Here is a 19,101-nt window from a genome sequence, read left to right on the forward strand (position 1 = left end):
GAAGTTAGAAGTTTTATCTGGACATGCAATTTAGGTTTTATAAGTTGCAATTTTTCTCATGGACATAAATATAAACTTGTGGGTCTACTTTTATATTTGAGAAGGTGAAATCATGATATGAAATTCCAAAATCAAGGTTTTTGGAAAATTTGGGAAATCATGAAATGAAATCGCATGTCCAAAAGCTGATTTCATCTCTTGATTTCAAATCATGAGATGAAATCGCATGTCCAAACGTCTACTTAGTTTGCCCAAAGAAGTTAGCATTCCGTTTGCATATAGACTCCTATCCTCATTGTTTTCTTGAGACTTCCTCATTGATTAATCGTAACTGTTGAGATGACTGAGAAGTGTGACTAACCTTAAGTTTATTGTTTTAAGTTATTCAACGCGGAAAATTCCATTTGTCCAGTTAAATGAAGATTAACAAGGCTTTAAAAGTTCTCTCAAATCAATAGACATACATGTTGAAAAAGGAACAATTCTGTGGAAACAAATGTCGAGATGAAAATTAAAAAAGTTGGAATATTGGATTTTCTCTCAGGCACAGTTCTCGATATAGTTCTCTCTCCTCCTTTCCAGGAGGGAGAGCTCTTCAGTGGTCTCCTCCACCGGAAACTTTCCTCCTTTCTTCCTCTTTTCAGGCGATCACCTTCTGTGATATCCATTTCTTTCCTTTTCTCTCTTTCAAAGGCATTCACCTCCTGTGTAACCATGGCTAGTCCAAGAATGGAGGAACACAGAATTTACTTCAATGCGGGTTTAAATCTTTCGATATCACCAGATGGTCCTTGGACAAAATAGTGTGGTACGAGTGGGTTAAGAGAAGTTGGAAGATAATGAGAAGATCCACTATAGGCAGCAAATGCATTGAATGGGTATGCTTTATCCTCAATGAGGCTTCTAATGATAAGGAAAATAGACATTGGAGATGGTGACTCACAGATCAAGATGCAGAGCGTTTCTGCAATAGAAAACATAATCAATTTGGGAAATTCCTGAGTATTGTATCATCAAATTGTGGGGAAAGATCTGTTTTAATTGTCCGTGGACCAGCATTAAACGCAGGGTGGAAGAAGATAGCATTTAAAATTGGAAGTTTCATTAAAAGCTCCAAGAAGTTGGCATTGGAAGCCACCCCCAGATTAATGGAAATCAACTACCCCTATTCTAAGGCTATCCAAAATAGCAGATGGTGGTCAAAGAGTCTCCGTAAAGCAGAGTCACCAACAAGAGGGGTAACATAGTCGTCTCTGAAGCTGTCGAGGCCCAAGACAATGAGCTCCAGAAAAGATGTCTATGGGAGTTTTCTAGAAGAGACCAAGTGGAGACCCTCCCTTGCTAATTTTAGGAGGTGGTCATCTATCTCCTGGAAAAAGGGTTTTGGGATGAACATCTATGAGATGTATGGTTTGTTTCTATTTGAATTCCCTAATAGATGCATAGCTGAGAAGAACCCTCAAGAACAGTGTTTCTAGAAAAAGAACAGATCACAACTCTAATTATGGAATCTGATGGCAGGTTATTCTCCAAATTCCCACATTGCCAATATACTTGGATTAAAGCAGTTGAAATCTGTCATGACCTGAATTTCTGGTTATGATGGCACCTACTAACCCTACTTGTAGGTAAGCCAAGTTCCTAACTTGGAGCAAGAAGTAATGACCAATAGGAGAGAAAACCGAAACATACCAATAGCCGGCCAAAATAAGATGTAGAAGAAATGTGTGTGTGTGTGTGTATATATATATATACAAGGCAACTAAAAGAGTAGATTAACAAGCCATATATCCTCCAAAACCTAGTGTGCGCTAGTACAAGAGTGTCTAAACACAAGGGAGGACTGGATACACAAAATAGGTACAACTGTATCTGAGTAAGCAAAATGAAGAATAGTCTGAAAGTAGAAGGAGATAGAATAACTCCGGGCGTTTGAAGCTCACCTTATATCTCCGATCAGGAACTTGGATCTGCATCAGGGAAAAGGATGCAAGTGTAGCATGAGTACCAAAACATGGGGTACCCATCATAGGCTGACTAGGCATGAAAAGATATAAATAAAATAAAGTGCGGATAAATAAAGCATACTAAGCATGATAGAGCTAAATAAGGAAATCGATAAAGCATATATAGGCTAGCGATGCATAGATGTAAATAATAATGGAAAGTATGAAATACAATCAACAATATAACCTATCCAGACTCCCATAAGATCGGAAGGCACAAACAATAAACTATACTACTTAATTGGACCTCACATGAAGGGCATCAGACAATGACTAACTAAAAGATAATTGAGCGTATGAACAAGCAAGGGGTAGGAATAGTCGAGGTAGTTATAACTAATACTCGAAATTCATCGGGGCTTCCATACACCAGCCGTCTCAAGTGTAGTAGATGCCTGGACTTGATTGGGGCTTCCTTTGAGCCCATTTTATGTAGCAGTGCCCAGTCTTGATCGGAGTTTCCAAATAGTGGGTGCCCAGACTCGATCGGGACGTAGCTAGTTCTTTTTAGTGATTAGAAGTTTAATTAATCAACCCATGAACCCTCGTAACCTTACCACCTAAGCCAATCTATTCTACTGCGTTAAAATAAATCACTACCAACCCCCCAAAACCCAATTTAGGTCAGCAACTACCTAAAACCTAGACTAAGGCTTCTCCTAATCATCATAAGGCCATCAGAATCTACGCATGAAAGATGTAAAGAGGAAGACGATGCCTAATCTAAGGAATCACGACGACACGACACTCAATAGTCCCCAAATCAACTAATAGAATCATAGATACACAAAGAAAAGCTCCTAAGCATTAATACCAGCCTAACAATTAGCATGATATTGTAAATATACCTTCATATGCCAGTCTAAGAGTAGGTAAGCCGTAACCTATCTGGATACCGAAGAGTGCAGACACGAATCACTGAATCGGGGCCTTCCCTCTCCGAGAAGCCACCAAACGTAGTTGTGCTACCAAAATAGTAATTTAGGTGTTAAAAGATGAACAGTGATACCCATATTACAATAATTCATAGGGAATTCAAAAAATGGATCCGCAATAACGTTCCTCGTGGAAGCATATAAGGTGAATATAACATACAAAATGTTGAATCAATCAAACCAACAGGTTGACAACTTGCCATGGAAGCATATTACTTTCAGAAAAAAAAGCTTGTCATGGAAACATATACGAAAGACCAAAAGTCTATACAAAGTAGTTTGTTTTGTTTGACTTTTGGCTGATGAGGTTGTCCTTACTTAGGAAAAACAGATGAGGAGAGGGATATCTCTTTGCTTTTGATGTTACTTATGCGGAGAAAAAGCAGAGAGTTAGCCATCTATTCCTACATTGCAAGACAATAGATGTCACGATCTAGAATTCTAAGTCATGAGGGCACCTATCCCATCTCAACATTGGGTAGGTAAGCCCAACACTAAAAGTGAGAGAGATGCGGAAAGAAATAAATAATATCCAATTACGAGACTTTAAGATAAAGTTAGGCCAAATATATGTAGACAACTTTGAAACTTAAATAAATACAACTCCAATCCCAAAGTTTAGTGTCATGAGTACAACAACAACAACAAAAAACCCAGTGTATTCCCACTTAGTGGGGTCTGGGGGGGGTAAGATGTACGCAGTCCATACCTCTACCTCTGATGAAGTAGAAAGGCTGTTTCCGAAAGACCCCCGGCTCAAGTCACGAGATATCACACAAACACATAGTACAGCACAGCAGCAGATGACATAACATAGATACGGCACCCATAGGGAATATAAAACAGAGTAAAGCAGGAATGCAGGAATAATAAAGCAGAGGAAAGCACACAGATTCGTAATAAACATGGAACACGGAACACGAAACACTGAATACAGAATCATAACAGGAATACACCCCCACCAATTAATTCCCTACACTAGCGACCCGAACTGGCCCTAATCCTCTGCCGTAATTCGCATCTTCCAGCCCTTCCTATCTAGGGTCATGTCCTCGGTGAGCTGTAACTGTTCCATGTCCCGCCTAATCACCTCACCCCAGTACTTCTTCGGTCTACCTCTACCCCGTCTAAAACCATCCAACGCTAGCCTCTCACACCTACGGACCGGGGCATCCATGCCCCTCCTCTTCACGTGTCCGAACCATCTCAATCGTGCTTCCCGCATCTTACACTCCACTGAAGTCACACCAACCTTCTCCCGGATAGTCTCATTCCGAACTCTATCCCCTCGAGTCAGTCCACACATCCAGCGCAACATCCGCATTTCTGCCACCTTCATTTTTTGGATGTGGGAGTTCTTAACTGGCCAACACTCCGCTCCATACAGCAAGGCCGGACGGACTACCACCCTATAGAATTTGCCTTTAAGCTTGGGCGGCACCTTCTTATCACACATCACCCCCGATACGAGTTTCCACTTCATCCATCCCGCCCCAATACGGTGCGAGACATCCTCGTCAATCTCACCGTTACTCTGGATCACGGACCCGAGATACTTGAACTTATCCCTCTTCCTTACCTCCTGTGCTTCTAGCCTCACTACTACCTCATTCTCCCGCCTCACGTCATTAAACTTACATTCCACATACTCTGTCTTGGTTCTGCTCACCCTGAACCCTTTAGACTCCAGAGTTTGCCTCCACAACTCTAATTTGTCATTCACACCCCGTCGAGTCTCATCATGAGTAAAGAACGCTAATAAACTAACATAGAATCCGGAAATACATAGCTCTGTCTTTGAAAAGTAAAATAAAGACAAGATAATAGAAATGGAGGGTGGCTGGAATAGGCTCTGGATGGAGAGCTCACCAGTACTCCGAATAGCCTCAACGGACATGATCTCACACTCTGCGAGTCACACTTGAACTCGGATCTGCACCGAAAGTGTACAAAAAGTAATAGTGAGTACATCCCACATACTCAGTAGGCATCATAGGCTGACCAAGCAAAGTAGAAAACTAAACATATAAACGAAATTATGAGCAATGCTTCCACCTGCATATAGAAAAGTTCCCAACGACTATGTTTCTCGAACTCTTCAAAAATGTTAGCGAGTGTGTGTCGGATAATAGTATTCACATAACCCCCGACACTGACAACACGATAAAATAATGATCTCAAATGATGAATCTCACAATAAAATCCCCAACCAATATCATACTTACATGAGTGATTCACTACCCAACCCGATCTAAAGAAAGTTAAGCCATAACGTACCTCAAAAGCAGAAACATGAGCTTTAACCTTCAACAAGGAACTTTCCTTTTCGCGGGGTCTTAGAATGGACCAAATCTATCAAAATGCAATCTACACGTCAAAAGGAGTCTAATGATACCTATATTAGTTACTTTCGCTTTAGATCCAAAAATACTTTGAAAATCCACCCTGAAGGAAAAAGGGTAAAATCAAAATTTTTATTTAAGAATCAAGTTTTCCATACTCTTGAGGGTTCTAAATAGAAAACCCATTAAAAAACGGGTTCTGGTCAAACATTTTGAAATTCAATTCAAACTTCACCTATGTCTGATGTTTAAAAAATATTTGGGAATTTATGACCAAATGCTAGTTCTCTCTATGGTTGATGTTTTAGATTCTAGGTAAAAAGGCAAATATATCCCTCAACTTTGTGATTTAGAGATGATATACCGCTCAAAGTGGTGCATACATATGCCGCCATCTAACAAATAGTATATATTTATCGTTTTCGTTAATAGACCTATATTTAGGGTGCATTTGTTTTTTCTAAGATTAAGACGTCTGAATCTGAATGTATAGCTGAATGATTAAGATGCTGTATCTAGATCTGAATACTGAATGATTAAGACTGTTTGTTTTTAACATCTGAATATATGTAATTTATTTATTTGTAATAAATATGCAATTCAAATTTAAAAAGTAATAAAATATTATATTATATGAAAAAAGTATTACATAAAGTATTAACTTAAACAACAAAATTATTATTTGAGTGATAATTAAAATATTTAAAGATAAATATATTATGTTAAATATAATTATTGAATTATTTAAATTATTAAAAAAATATATATCGATTAAAAATTATTGTGATATGATGTAATTATAAAAAATTAAATTCAACATAAAGTAATCTGTCAATTAAACTGATCCAACAAACTAAAATAATTAATTAGATATAATTTTGACTTAGATGCATAAATGTTAAAGTATTTGAATAACTAATTAATACAAGAACAAACACATGTTTATTTGTTAGTCATGAAATCTTAGTGAAAATATCATTAGTAAGTTCAATGTTACGTTATGAACAGACACACATAAGATTCTATTATCCAAAGAATTACAAATTTTATAATCAAAACAAAAAATTGCAAGCAGAAATTTAGAGTTTAGCAAATAATGAATATACAAATTAATAACTAAAATATTTATAAAAAAATTTTGGTGAATCATACCTAAAACAGAAGGAAAACAAGCGGAGAAGAGGAGAGAGAGACGTGAAGAGAGGGAGAGATAACGTGAAAAGAGAGGAAATAATGAAGTGAGAGAGTTAGAGATTATGTTTTAAAAGAGTCTGAATGGTATCCAAACTTCTTTTCATATCTGATCCATTCAGATGTTTTCAGATACATTAAGAGACATTTAAAAAAAATAAACAAATGCACTTGATGGGCTGAAGTCTGAACCATTCAGATTCAGACCTCCATTAGGTGCAGACAAATAGGGCCTTACTGAATTAGGAAGACATTCTTATATTGATTTCTTAAGTCCAAAAATTGATTTCTTAAGTCCAAAAATGTAACATGGTTTTGAAAAATCATCTCACTATGTTCTTACCCCACCCAGACCTGACCCGACCTGAATGAAAATAACACAATCCCTCTTGTACTCTGTCATAAAATGGGTTTGGGTCAAAACAAAAGAAGGATTGAGTTTTTTTTAGTTGGATCAGGTCTGGAGGGGTAAAAGAAATGGGTGAGGTAATTTTTAAAGCCATGATATTTTGAAATTGAAACATCAATCAAGTATTGTTAAATTAGTCTGTTAACGAAAAGGGTAAATATGAACCATTTGTTAGACGAGGGTATATATGTGCCACTTTCTTAATGAGGGTTATATCCCCTCTATATCACAAAGTTGAGTTGTTTATTTGCCCGTTCTCGGTAGATTATATGTAGGCTGCAGATCAGTTTTGTATTCTCTACTTACACTTGTAAATTTGATTTCAATACAACACATCTACTGTGTTGGCTATTAAATATACATTCATGTTACCTTATTTTTATTTAAAAGTAATGCTACAGATAGTGAGGAATAGCTCCCAACACTGTGGAGAACATTTACTGTTAAGAGTCCTACACCGGATATGGAATGTGTAATTGGTCTCCTTATATGATATTGGGCAATCCTACCCTCATGAGCTAGCTTTTGACATCCAAGTGTCATATCTTTACATGGTACTAGAGTCGGGCCTACTCCAAATTTTTGTTCACAAATGTTGGTCCCCATATTATACTCCACGCTCCGGTTAACTAGGTCTTGCCGTGTGAGGGAGAGTTAAGAGTTCCACATCGGATATGGAATGGATAATTGGTCTCCTTAATGATCTTGAGCCATCCTCCCTCATGAGCTAACTTTTGGAGTTGAGTTAGATCAAGTGTCTTATCTTTATATTTACAACGGAGAAATCAGTGTCCCTTATAAAAAAATTTGAGAAATCAGTGTTCAATTGACTCCTGATTCTATATGTGAATGAAAATCATCCCTTAGTCTGACCACGTTCTTCCAAATCCATCCTTTTGAGTTTAAATTAGTAGAACAGGGTCTCCATCCATCCTTCACGCCATAAATGGATTCAGTTATCTGTTTTCAGACCGTCTCCTCAGTCCCCATTAGAGCTATATTTCAATAGCCACTTGAAAAGCAAGCTCCTATTATTCAACTTCAGATTCCTTACTTCCAGTCTTCCCTCTTATATCTCACAACCTTCTCCCATTTAACTAAGGCAGCCTTCTGTTATTTGCATAGAAAAATTTATTCCTTAAAGAATTCAATTTCTTTTCAACAGAACTTGGTAATTTGAACATGGACAACAAATAGATTTGAATTCCATCCAGCAGAGTGTTAATGAGAGTGAGTCTACCCTCATAGGATTTATCTTCATCTTTAGATTCGGCATTTATCTCTAAGTTGGAATAAATAAGAGAACTAGAGTGACACATAGTAATATATTTCATACATGAATTTAGTATAACACCAACCAAGTAAATATGGGGAATCAGAAAAAAATATTTTTTAAATTTAGCAAACATAGCACCAACATCTTCTTTGTAACTTTCTTTATTCTGATATTCTTTGATCAAAGCAAAAATATCGGTTATATATGCTAAAATATTACAAACAGTACGGTAATAAGCACCGAAAAATTCAACTGTAACTACATAAATTTTTTCTAAAAACTTAACAAGATCATTAATTACAATCCAATCAGAATCATGTAGCATACATTCAGTCGAATCAGCAAATGAACCACATTATTGGTTAAAAGTTAGTGTAATAGGAACTCTATAAGCATGAAAAGTTTTGAAATAATCATACGTAGCATTTCATCTAGTATCACATTCTTCAGGCATCAATATCGGTCTAAGTCCATTTTGTTCACATTTAACTTTAAATTCTCTTATTCATTTTTTTCGATTATTTTCTTGAATAAAGCCAACGACAAGCCAGATTTTTTAAATATAAAGATAAAAAAATTCAAGACCATCTCTTATAATTAAATTGTATATATGACACACACTTAACATAAAATATTTCAGGTAACGACAGAAAGAGATTAGATTTTAACTTTTTAATAGCAGTCTTGTTGTTAAAAGTATTATCAAAAGCAATACATATAACTTTTCTTTCAATACCATAAAATTTTGCAACTTTACTAATCGATTCAGCAATAAATTCTCCAGTATGTCTACGATCTTCATCATACAAAAAAGCTAGAATACATTTTGCATAACAAAATTACTATTTATCTAGTGACAAGTAATGGTTAAATAATCATCTTTATTAACAACACGACCAAGATCAGAAGTTAGAGTCATTCTACATTAAATATTTTTTAACAATGTAGATAAATAATAAACATATTGTGAATGAAGTTTAAAAATATCGGCCCGACAAGTACTTCTAGGAATACCGTTAAATGCAAGATTATAAATTGCTTGAATATAATGAATAAAAACACCCAAAGAAAGAAAAGTGAAAGGCAAACAACCCACAGCTACTATTTTTGCTTTTTCTTTCCAGTCTCTCAATTTATTATAATTATTAATTAATTGACCGATTGTTGGGTCCATTTTAGTTTATGTTGGCCCACTAATAGCTTCACCACCTCTTGCAATAAATAATTCTCTTTGGTGATTCTCTTATGTCTTATTAACGTACCCGTACCCCCTTGATTGCTTCCTCTTTTATGCTCATATACTTGTTGACAAATATTGCATTGCACCTTAGTTTTTCCTTTTATATGTGTAAAAAAATTCCCATGCAATGCTAGTTTTTCTACGACTTTTAGGGACAACAGGAGGACGAGGAGGAAGATTAACCAATTCAGATCTAACATTAGCATTTCCTACTGCGGGTGTCTCACAAATATTTTCATCTTCATCTAAATTAACCGCGTCTACTTCATTTTCTTCTTCGATACTATAATTTTTTCGAGTTTCTAAATAATCCATATCGTGAGCACCTACACCTACTTATTCCTCAAAAGGTTGATTAAGCGGCACCTAAGGCACACGAGTATATCTACTACTTGAACTACCTCTACCGCCACGAATTCGCTTTTTACTACCACTACCATTTACGGGACATTTTTGACGCTTTTACCCAGATTTCTTTATTTATTCATAATATAAAATTATAAATTAAACTAAAAAAAATTCGAAATACACAGATAATAAAAATAAATATTCAACAATTAATACACTAATTAAAAATTAAATGTAAGAGATGAAACGACAATACCAAATTTTGGAAGTATTCAAAAGTTGCGACTTTAGAAAACTTCCACTCGTATTTGTATCGCTAAATTTAAAAATAAAATTGAGTATTTTAAGAGATATATAGAATATTTGAGAGAGAATGAGATTTGAGATAATGGAAATTATGTGGAAAGTGATTTGAAAGAGTAGTATTTATAGGAAAGTTTTTGGATTTTAAAAAATATTTTAAATTATTATTCTTTTTTTTTAAAAAAGGGCCAAATAGCCGTTTAAGGCTCCAAATGACTATATAGCCGTTGGGCCCAACGACTATTTTGGCCCAAACGGCTAATTCCAATAATTTTTTTTTTAAAATATAATCGGGCCGGGTAATCGGTGGGCCTGGTTCGGGTCAACCAGGCCCGCTAGCCCATGGGTTCACCGGGCCGGGCGGGCTTAACGGGTTGGGCTTACCGGGCAGACTCGACCCATTTGATAGGCTTACTAAAAGGTTTGAAAATGAAATGCAGGCATTTTAAAGGATAGTTCTTGTTTAAATTACAATCTCCACAAGGGGATGGAGTAGAAAATTCACAGAGGTGAGATGAATTCAGCAGAAACATCACGTTAGTAGTTGGTGTTCGGGGCCCGATAAGTTTCTCGAGACGTGGGTGGCTACATGGATTAGTCAGTACACTATGAGCAATGCTTTCTCAACACTTTATAATCTTCAACCAAAGTGTATCGGCAGCTAAAGTACACAGGGATTGAAAAAGAAGGTGCTTTTGAGTATGGAGTCCAGAATAAACTTAAAGAACTGAATGATGGAGGTTTAAAACAGCATAGAATCACTTTACAAATAATGTGGTGGTTTTTTTTGCTGGTATATTCTTGACAAAGGCTAGTAAGCCTGTCAAATGGGCCGGGTTGACTTGGCTCGTTAAATCCGCCCGGCTCGGTGAGCCCACGGGCTAACTGGTAGCGGTCCCGAGCTGGGCCATTTTTTATTTTGGGCCCGGTTGACCCGTCCCGAACCCAACCCGGACCAGGACCACCCATTGCCCGGTTCGGTTATATTTAAAAAAAAATTATTGGAATTAGCCGTTTGGGCCAAAATAGCCATTGGGCCCAACGACTATATAGCTGTTTGGAGCCTCAAACGGCTATTTGGCCAATTTGTTTTTAATTTAATATATTTTTTATAATCCAAAAAATTTCCTATAAATACCCTACATTTTCAAATCATTTTTCACACAATTTTCATTCTCTCAAATCTCATTCTCTCAAATATTCTATATATCTCTTAAAGTGCTCAATTTTATTTTTTAATTTTGCGATTACGAATACGAGTGGAAGTTTTCTAAAATCGCAACTTTCGAATACTTTCAAAATTTGGTATTGTCGTTCCATCTCTTTCTTTTAATTCTTAATTAATGTATTAATTGTTGACTATTTTTTTTTATTTTTGTGTATTTTGAATTTTTTTTAGTTTGATTTATAATTTCATATTATGAATAAATTAAGAAACCTCGGTAAAAGTGTCAAATTTTTTTGTCCCGGAAATGGTAGTGGTAGTAAAAAGTGAATTAGTGACGGTAGAGGTAGTTCAAGTAGTAGATATATCTGTGTGCCTCAGGTACCGCTTAGTCAACCTTTTGAGGAAGAAGTAGGTGTAGGTGCTCATGATAAGGATTATTTAGAAGCTCAGAAAAATTACGGTATAGAAGAAAATGAAGTAGATGCGGTTAATTTAGATGAAGATGAAAATATTGGTGAAACATCCGTAGTAGGAAATACTAATATTAGATATGAATCGGTTAATCTTCCTCCCCATTGTCCCTAAAAGTCGTAGAAAAATTAGCATTGCATGGGAATTTTTTACATAGAGAAGGAAAAACTAAGGTGCAATGTAATATTTGTCAACAAGTATATGAGCATAAAAGAGAAGACAATCAAGGGGGTACGGGTATGTTAATGAGACACATAAGAGAGAATCACCAAAGAGAGTTATTTATTGCAAGAGGTGGTGAGGTTGGTAGTGGGCCAACACAAACTAGAATGGACCCAACAATCGGTTAGTTAATTAAGAATTATAATAAATTGATGGTCCGGGAAGAAATAGCAAAAATGGTAGCTGTGGGTTGTTTGCCTTTCAGTTTTCCTTCTTTGGATGCTTTTATTCATTATATTCAAGCAATTTATAATCCTGTGTTTAATGGTATTCCTAGAAGTACTTGTCGGGCCGATATTTTTAGAATTCATTCACAATATGTTTATTATTTATCTAGATAGATAGTAATTTAATCATGCAAATAATTATTTAATCATTATTTGTTACTAGATAGATAGTAATTTTGTTATGCAAAAACTTATTTTAGTTTTTTTGTATGATGAAGATCGTAGACATACTGGAGAATTTATTGCGGAATTGATTAGTAAAGTTGCAGAATTTTTGGTATTGAAAGAAAAGTCTTATGTATTGCTTTTGATAATGCTTCTAACAACAAGACTGCTATTAAAAAGTTAAAATCTAATCTCTCTCTGCCGTTACTTGAAATATTTCATGTTAAATGTGCTTGTCATATATATAATTTAGTTGTAAGAGATGATCTTGAATTTTTTGAGCTTTATATTGAAAAAATTCGGCTTGCTGTTGGCTTTATTCAACGAAATAATTGAAAAAAAGAATTAGATAATTTAAAGTTAAATGTGAACAAAATGGACTTAGACCGATATTGATGCATGAAGAATGTGATACTAGATGGAATGCTACGTATGATTATTTAAAAACTTGTCATGCTTATAAAGTTCCTATTACACTAACTTTTAACCAATATTGTGGTTCATTTGCTGATTCGGCTGAATGTATGCTACATGATTCTGATTGGGCTGTAATTGATGATCTTGTTAAGTTTTTGAAAAAATTTTATATAGCTACGGTTGAATTTTTTGGTGCATATTATCTTACTGTTTGTAATATTTTAGCATATATAGTCGATATTTTTGCTTTGATCAAAGAATAAAGAAGGTTACAAAGAAGCTGTTGGTGCTATGTTTGCTAAATTTTAAAAATATTTTTTTTTGATTCTCTCTATTTACTTGGTTGGTGCTATACTAAATCCATGTATGAAATATACTACTCTGTGCTACTTTAGTTCTCTTATTTATTCTATTTAGAGATAAATGCTGAATCTGAAGATGAAGAACAAGAACAACCAGATTTGTATACGTCTATGAGTGATGCGAACATTTACATAGAAAAATTATATAATCATTATGTTGATTTACTTGATTTAGCTGTACCGACAAATATCACTCCAACTGTCGCTCCTCATGCTCCCGAGGAGCCATCATCTTCTAAAAGGCCGGCACATAGTGGTTTTCCTGATCACTTTTATGATTTAAATGTTTGGAACAGTGTTGAGACGGGAATTTACACAACAACTTCTCGGGAAGAGCTTAAGTATTGTCTTCAAACGTCGATAGAGGATCGTAGACGACGGATCAACGCGTTGGATTGGTGAAAGAATAATGAAAGAAAATATTCTATGCTTTCAAGATTAGCTAGAGATATATTTAATGTTTCAATGTCAACCGTTGCATCGAAAAACGCTTATAGTCAGGGACGACAACAGGTTGGAGACAATCGACACTCATTGGGAAGCAATGCTATGAATGTTTTGGTTTGCCTTAGATTGAATTAGAGCGGAACGAAGAAATCAAGAAATGGAGGTGGAGTCAAAAGACGAACAACTTGAAGAAATTATGACTTTAAGGGAGAACTCAACACAATCAAGTCCAATGCATGGTTTTTGCCCCCATTGATTTTGACTATCCTATGTCAGTTCCCGTTAATATTAACATGAATGAGTTAGAAAAAATAATGCAAAATTTGTTGATTTTTCATTCATGTACATTATAAATTTTGAATCATTTTACAATCAATAAAATATAACATTAGTCACTCTTTATTTTGTAATTTTTTTCATTTAAATTGAATTTCTAATTTAAATTAAGTACTTAGTTTTAATATATTACTAATTTACTATGAAGCTTTATACTAAGTAATAAATAATTAAACATAACAAACATATAATCATATATACACATAATGAAAAAATAAATTTCTTTTAAGTTCAAAACCTCAAGCATTATTAATTTATTATATTAAGTAGCATATTTTTTAAAGTAGTACATATATTGTATGGTACGTATATATGTGTATATATTTTCGATAGACTCTAAAGTAGTATATATTTAACGTATACATGTGTATATGTTTTATAAAGTAGTATATAACTATATATATTGTAGTATATGTTTTATTTAAAGTAGTACATATTGGTACGTATATATGTGTATATATTTTCTATAGACTCTAAAGTCTAAAGTAGTACATATATTTAACTAACGTATAGTCGTATACATGTGTATATGCGTATATGTCTTTTAAATTCTAATGTAGTATATACTATATATATATAGTGTATATATATTGTGTATATTGTTTAACGTATTTAAAATGTATATAGGTGGGTATATATAGTGTATATTAGAGAAAAAACTTTTATATTTTAATTTTTTTTAGGTTTTGACCAGGTTGGACCGGTCTACGTGTAATGGGCTGGTCCCGGTTTGTTTCTTAACAAAAAACTATTGGGCCCAGTACCGGACCGGCCCGTTAAAACAAGCCCGGAACTGGACCCGCTCACGAACCAGTTAAAAAGCACGGGCTGGTTCCTGGTTGACCCGGTCCGGGCCCGTTGAAAGATTTACCTTTTAGCCACTTCTGCCGTAGGATTTTGTTAAAGAACCTCAAATCTTTCACAACTTTCCCATCATCTTTCATTGGGAAAGTTACCTCCTCTGATTTACCAAAGAAACTTGTTTATTATCCTCCTTTATGGATCACAAAGATATCTTTGAAGTCTCTCCAATCTATTTGTGCTGCTAATTGGGACGGATGGTCTCCTTATATGAATTTGGCAAATCCTCCCTTCATGAGCTAGCTTTTGGAGTAGAATTAGGCCCAAGGGCCATATCTTCAGATGGTATTAGAGCCAAGTTCGTCCCTGTTTGAGCCCACTCATGTTATGTTGTCCCTGCTCCAATTGGTGATCTGGGCATGTGGGGGAGTGTAAGACTGGGTTAGAGTCCACATTAGTTAGAGAACAGACAGGTGTTCATCTTATATGGACTTGACTATCCTCCCTTCATGAGCTAGTTTTTTGGGGTTGAGTTATCTTCATATAAAAATAGGATTCAATTAGTGGGGTCCATCTTTTGCTGTTTACCATGTCCCTTCTCATGCTTGTTTCCAGACAACCTCTTATAGCCACATTCATTGATTACAAATTGTTCTGTAATGCAACTTCTGTTCAGAAAGGGATAATATTGTGGTCTGTTCACAGAAAAAAGAAAAGATGAAGTCATGAAAATCTCTAGCAGCTCCCCTACCTCAAACTTGATCTCCTCAGATTCATGCCTTGTCTGACTACAATATTGGCCAAAACCTATAGTCGTATTTTAGGTTGCATTTGAAATTATCTCTTTCTAAAACCTGTTGAGGATCATATCACTAAGTAGGTGAACGTTGGAGGATTTAAGCATGGCTGCTTTAAACGAGTTTGCCCTGGCAATAGTGTCAGGTATATATAGCAATATGGGTTCTCATTATTAGGAGTTTCCAATTTTGAAGAATAAAGAGATCTGTTCAGGATCCATAGACAAGCATGTGTATTGCTAAGTTTTGTTTTTTTCTCTCCATAGATGCTTATTCCTTAGTTGCATTCACTAAAATAGTGACATATTTTTTGGTAGCTAATATCAATCTATCTTCTGTGCTGATCTAAACGACCTTCCTGCAGGACCTAGAAGATTTCTGTTCCGTCAAACACTGGGCCGTTTCCAGAGTGAGGAGGTAGTCCGCTCCGTTGTTCATGCAAAAAAAAGTTTTACGCAATTTATATGGCTCTTGTTCTAAAACTTCCGCTGGGAGTTCTGGCCAAGCAGCTGACTTGATTCAGTCCCGTGTGTCATCTTTTTGCAATCTGATAAGGCTATTCAACTTTTCAGGCTAAGTTTAGTAAAGCTGAGAAGAATGTGAACGAGTTGAGCCAGTCTGTTGAATTAATGAAGAAAGAGAGTGGAAAACTACTTCAAAGAGCGGCCCTCGCTGGAAAGGATATGAAACATGGTCATTCCAACCTGCTGTATGCCTTTTATGTATGTTTATTTTTGTCTTTATCTCAATAGGTTCTGCATTTGATCATTTGCATTTTTAGGGTTGCTGGAAATCAGATACAAAGTGTTGCAAAATCTGTCTTCAAGGTTGAAGCTCAAGCTACTGGTTAGTGTACTCTGGTTTCTTAATATTTTACAAATACATTCTATTGCTCATTCTTCCATTACCCACTGCTTCTCATTGTTTGTTACATGATTCTGCAACCAATGTTAAACCTCTCTCTTGATGGGCCCATGGTTCAGCAACCAAATTCTTTCCACTAAATTAGCAGAAGATACCAGATGCTGCGGAATGAAAGACTTTCTAGTCTTAGGGCCCGTTTGGCCATGAAATTTTTTCACTTTCCTGGAAAAGAATTTCACTTTATGCCAAATACAACTCCAAGTTGATGTTTGGTCTTGAGAATTCCAAATACAACTCCAAGTTGTATTTGGAAAATTGAAAAACAAGAAAAAACTGTTCGCTTTTTTCTATCTTCCTTCTCTCACAAGAATTCAAACACAACTCCAATTATTTTCATGGACAAACACAACTCCAACTCCAACTCCATCTTCAACTTCAAAAACTAGGTACGTGCTTTCATTTGTGTTCAAAAACTAGGTATATGAGTTTCTGGGCACAACTTCAAAGCATGAGTTGGGTACATGAAAGCATGAGTTTCTGGGCAAAACTAGGTATTTGCTTTGCTACATGAAGAAAGTTGTCTTATACAAATTCTGGTTCCCATGTAGTTTGCACTTCTTGGGGATTGCTTGAAGTGCCTGGTTTTGGAGAACTACAAAGGAAAAGAATACTAAGGTGATATTGGAGGCAGATGTAAGGACAAGCTAGAGTAGTGAATAAACCTGTTGTTTTGCTTAAATTGGAAAACGGGTGATTGCTCGACATCATGTCATCTGCCTAGTGTAGATAGATTGTTGTATTTTGAAAAGATGCCTTTTATTAATGTGACCCATGCTTTTACATCAAAAGGACTTGACAGACATGAAAAATCAGGCCATACCTTGTTTCATTTGTGTTTTTTATGTAAAGAAAACTTTCCTGTAACCAATGATTTCTTATTTCGTTTGTATTTTTTGTAATAAAGACCACGCTCCTTTTCTAAAGGTGGTTGGATGGACTTTCTGGGAACTTCATTTCAAACCCCCATGTAACAATTTCTTTGTTGATGTTCACTGGAAAGCTTAATCCAACTTCTCTTTCTCAACTGATAGATTTGATGGATGTGCTGCGGGAAATTCCAGGTAGAGAGGCTTTAAAGCTAAGAGCAGAGGTATGGCGAATGAATATTATATATTTCATTGTTCATCCATTTCTGAATATTATTTGCTTATGTTCATCAATTTCTACTACCTAGTTTTTGATTTATTTCTGCATTGGAATTCCTCATCTTTACCTGAATATGTCACGCAGGTTGCTTCTATGGTTTCACATTTGCGTCAACAAAGGACTGCGATTGACAAAAGGATTGTGAGGATTTCTGAATTAGGTGTTCCTATATGAGAATTGCCAATTAGAGAAGAAATGGTTCAAGTCCATTGCACTGGTTTTGCTTGCCTAATAAGCTTAGGATGAGTGTTCAAGAGGGCCATGGCACATGGATGAACAATGAGCCGTGCATTCTCTCCTGCATTGTTTAGGCCTTTAGATGCAATTTGTTTGTAGGGAACTGTTACGACAGAGATCGTGCAACATACCACAAACTGTAAACTTGTGGATTTTTCTATATGTTTTGAGGTGTTACCCCTGTGCAGAAGCTATGATACACAAGAATTGAAAAGAGATGTCTTCACTCTTTATTTGTCTGCCCCTTTCACCTATAAGGTGTATGGTGGGGCGAAGTGGGGATTAGAGCTTTCTACATATCTTGGTCCATAGAAAACGATATGCAATTAATATAAATTTTAGTACTTAGAAATCATCTGGCAATAAGCTCTCTGCATCGTTTGGCGCTTGAAAATGAAACTCGCCTGAAATTTGGCAGGGGCAGACGGACTATTTATTCGTCGCTTATTGTAGTAAAAGTTAGGGATGGGCGTTCGGTTCCGCTTATTTCAAAGTTGGGTTGGATTATTCGATTTTCGGTTTTGGAGAAATGTGAATCAAACACCGCACCATACTAATTCCGTTCGAAGTTCGATTCGGTGTAATTTGGTGTTTCTAAATCGTTTTTTTTGGTGCTAAGTGAAACAAGATTGTCAAAAATTTGAGAACATATCCAGACTCTCGTCCGTAAACTAAAACTAGGCACTAAATGTAAAAGTTAATACAACCATCATCAAACGGAATGAGTGCATGAACTAGAATAAAAAAGGTGTAGTGCTACATCAAACACAAAAACTGATGATTTACAAAACACTAGAAATCAGGATGTCAGGTGGGTCGGACCGGGACAACCTGGAACAGGCCCGTTAAAGTTAGCCGGGTTGTGGGCTGGGTCCGGTTTGGGGGTAAGGTGGGCCGGGCTGATTTAGGCTTAACAGTAATTTTTTTAAAAACAACCCTAACCCGGTCAAACCCACCTAAATACGGTCAAACCCGGTTAAAAATTCGATCAAATCCAGTCAAAAATGAAAACAAAAAACTTTTTTCAATATACACTATGTATACTCATTTATATACATTTTAAATACGTTAAACAATATATATATACACTATATATATAGTATATATTACATTAGAATTTAAAAAATATACATACATATACACAATTATACATATATATGCACCATTCAGTGTATATGTGCTACTTTAAAGTTTAAATAAAATATACTACGATATATATACATTACAATATATAAATATATATATATATATATAACTATATATATATATATATATATATATATATATATATATAGTTATATACTAATTTATAAAATATATACACAAGTATA

General features: G+C 35.4%; 1 protein-coding gene across 4 annotated transcripts in view; it reads left to right on the forward strand.

Moving 5' to 3' along the window:
- The window catches only part of LOC107873530 (RGS1-HXK1-interacting protein 1), a 31,346-nt gene extending 13,279 nt beyond the window's left edge, over nucleotides 1-18,067 (forward strand). For 2 of the 4 annotated variants that reach the window (XR_001675409.2, XR_007056951.1), the window contains 6 exons: nucleotides 15,828-15,880; nucleotides 16,036-16,172; nucleotides 16,245-16,309; nucleotides 16,936-17,020; nucleotides 17,419-17,477; nucleotides 17,618-17,669. Coding sequence is in view for 2 of the 4 variants with exons in the window: in XM_016720405.2 (XP_016575891.1) it covers nucleotides 15,828-15,880; nucleotides 16,036-16,172; nucleotides 16,245-16,309; nucleotides 17,419-17,477; nucleotides 17,618-17,707 (404 nt within the window). In the remaining 2 variants the exon portion in view is untranslated. Of the gene's footprint in view, nucleotides 1-15,827; nucleotides 15,881-16,035; nucleotides 16,173-16,244; nucleotides 16,310-16,935; nucleotides 17,021-17,418; nucleotides 17,478-17,617 lie in introns of all 4 variants that reach the window. The other 2 variants (XM_016720405.2, XM_016720404.2) reach the window with 1 other exon arrangement.
- The last annotated feature ends 1,034 nt before the right edge of the window (nucleotides 18,068-19,101 follow it).

The sequence above is a fragment of the Capsicum annuum genome, chromosome 6, assembly GCF_002878395.1.
Source record: "Capsicum annuum cultivar UCD-10X-F1 chromosome 6, UCD10Xv1.1, whole genome shotgun sequence".
NCBI lineage: Eukaryota > Viridiplantae > Streptophyta > Magnoliopsida > Solanales > Solanaceae > Capsicum > Capsicum annuum.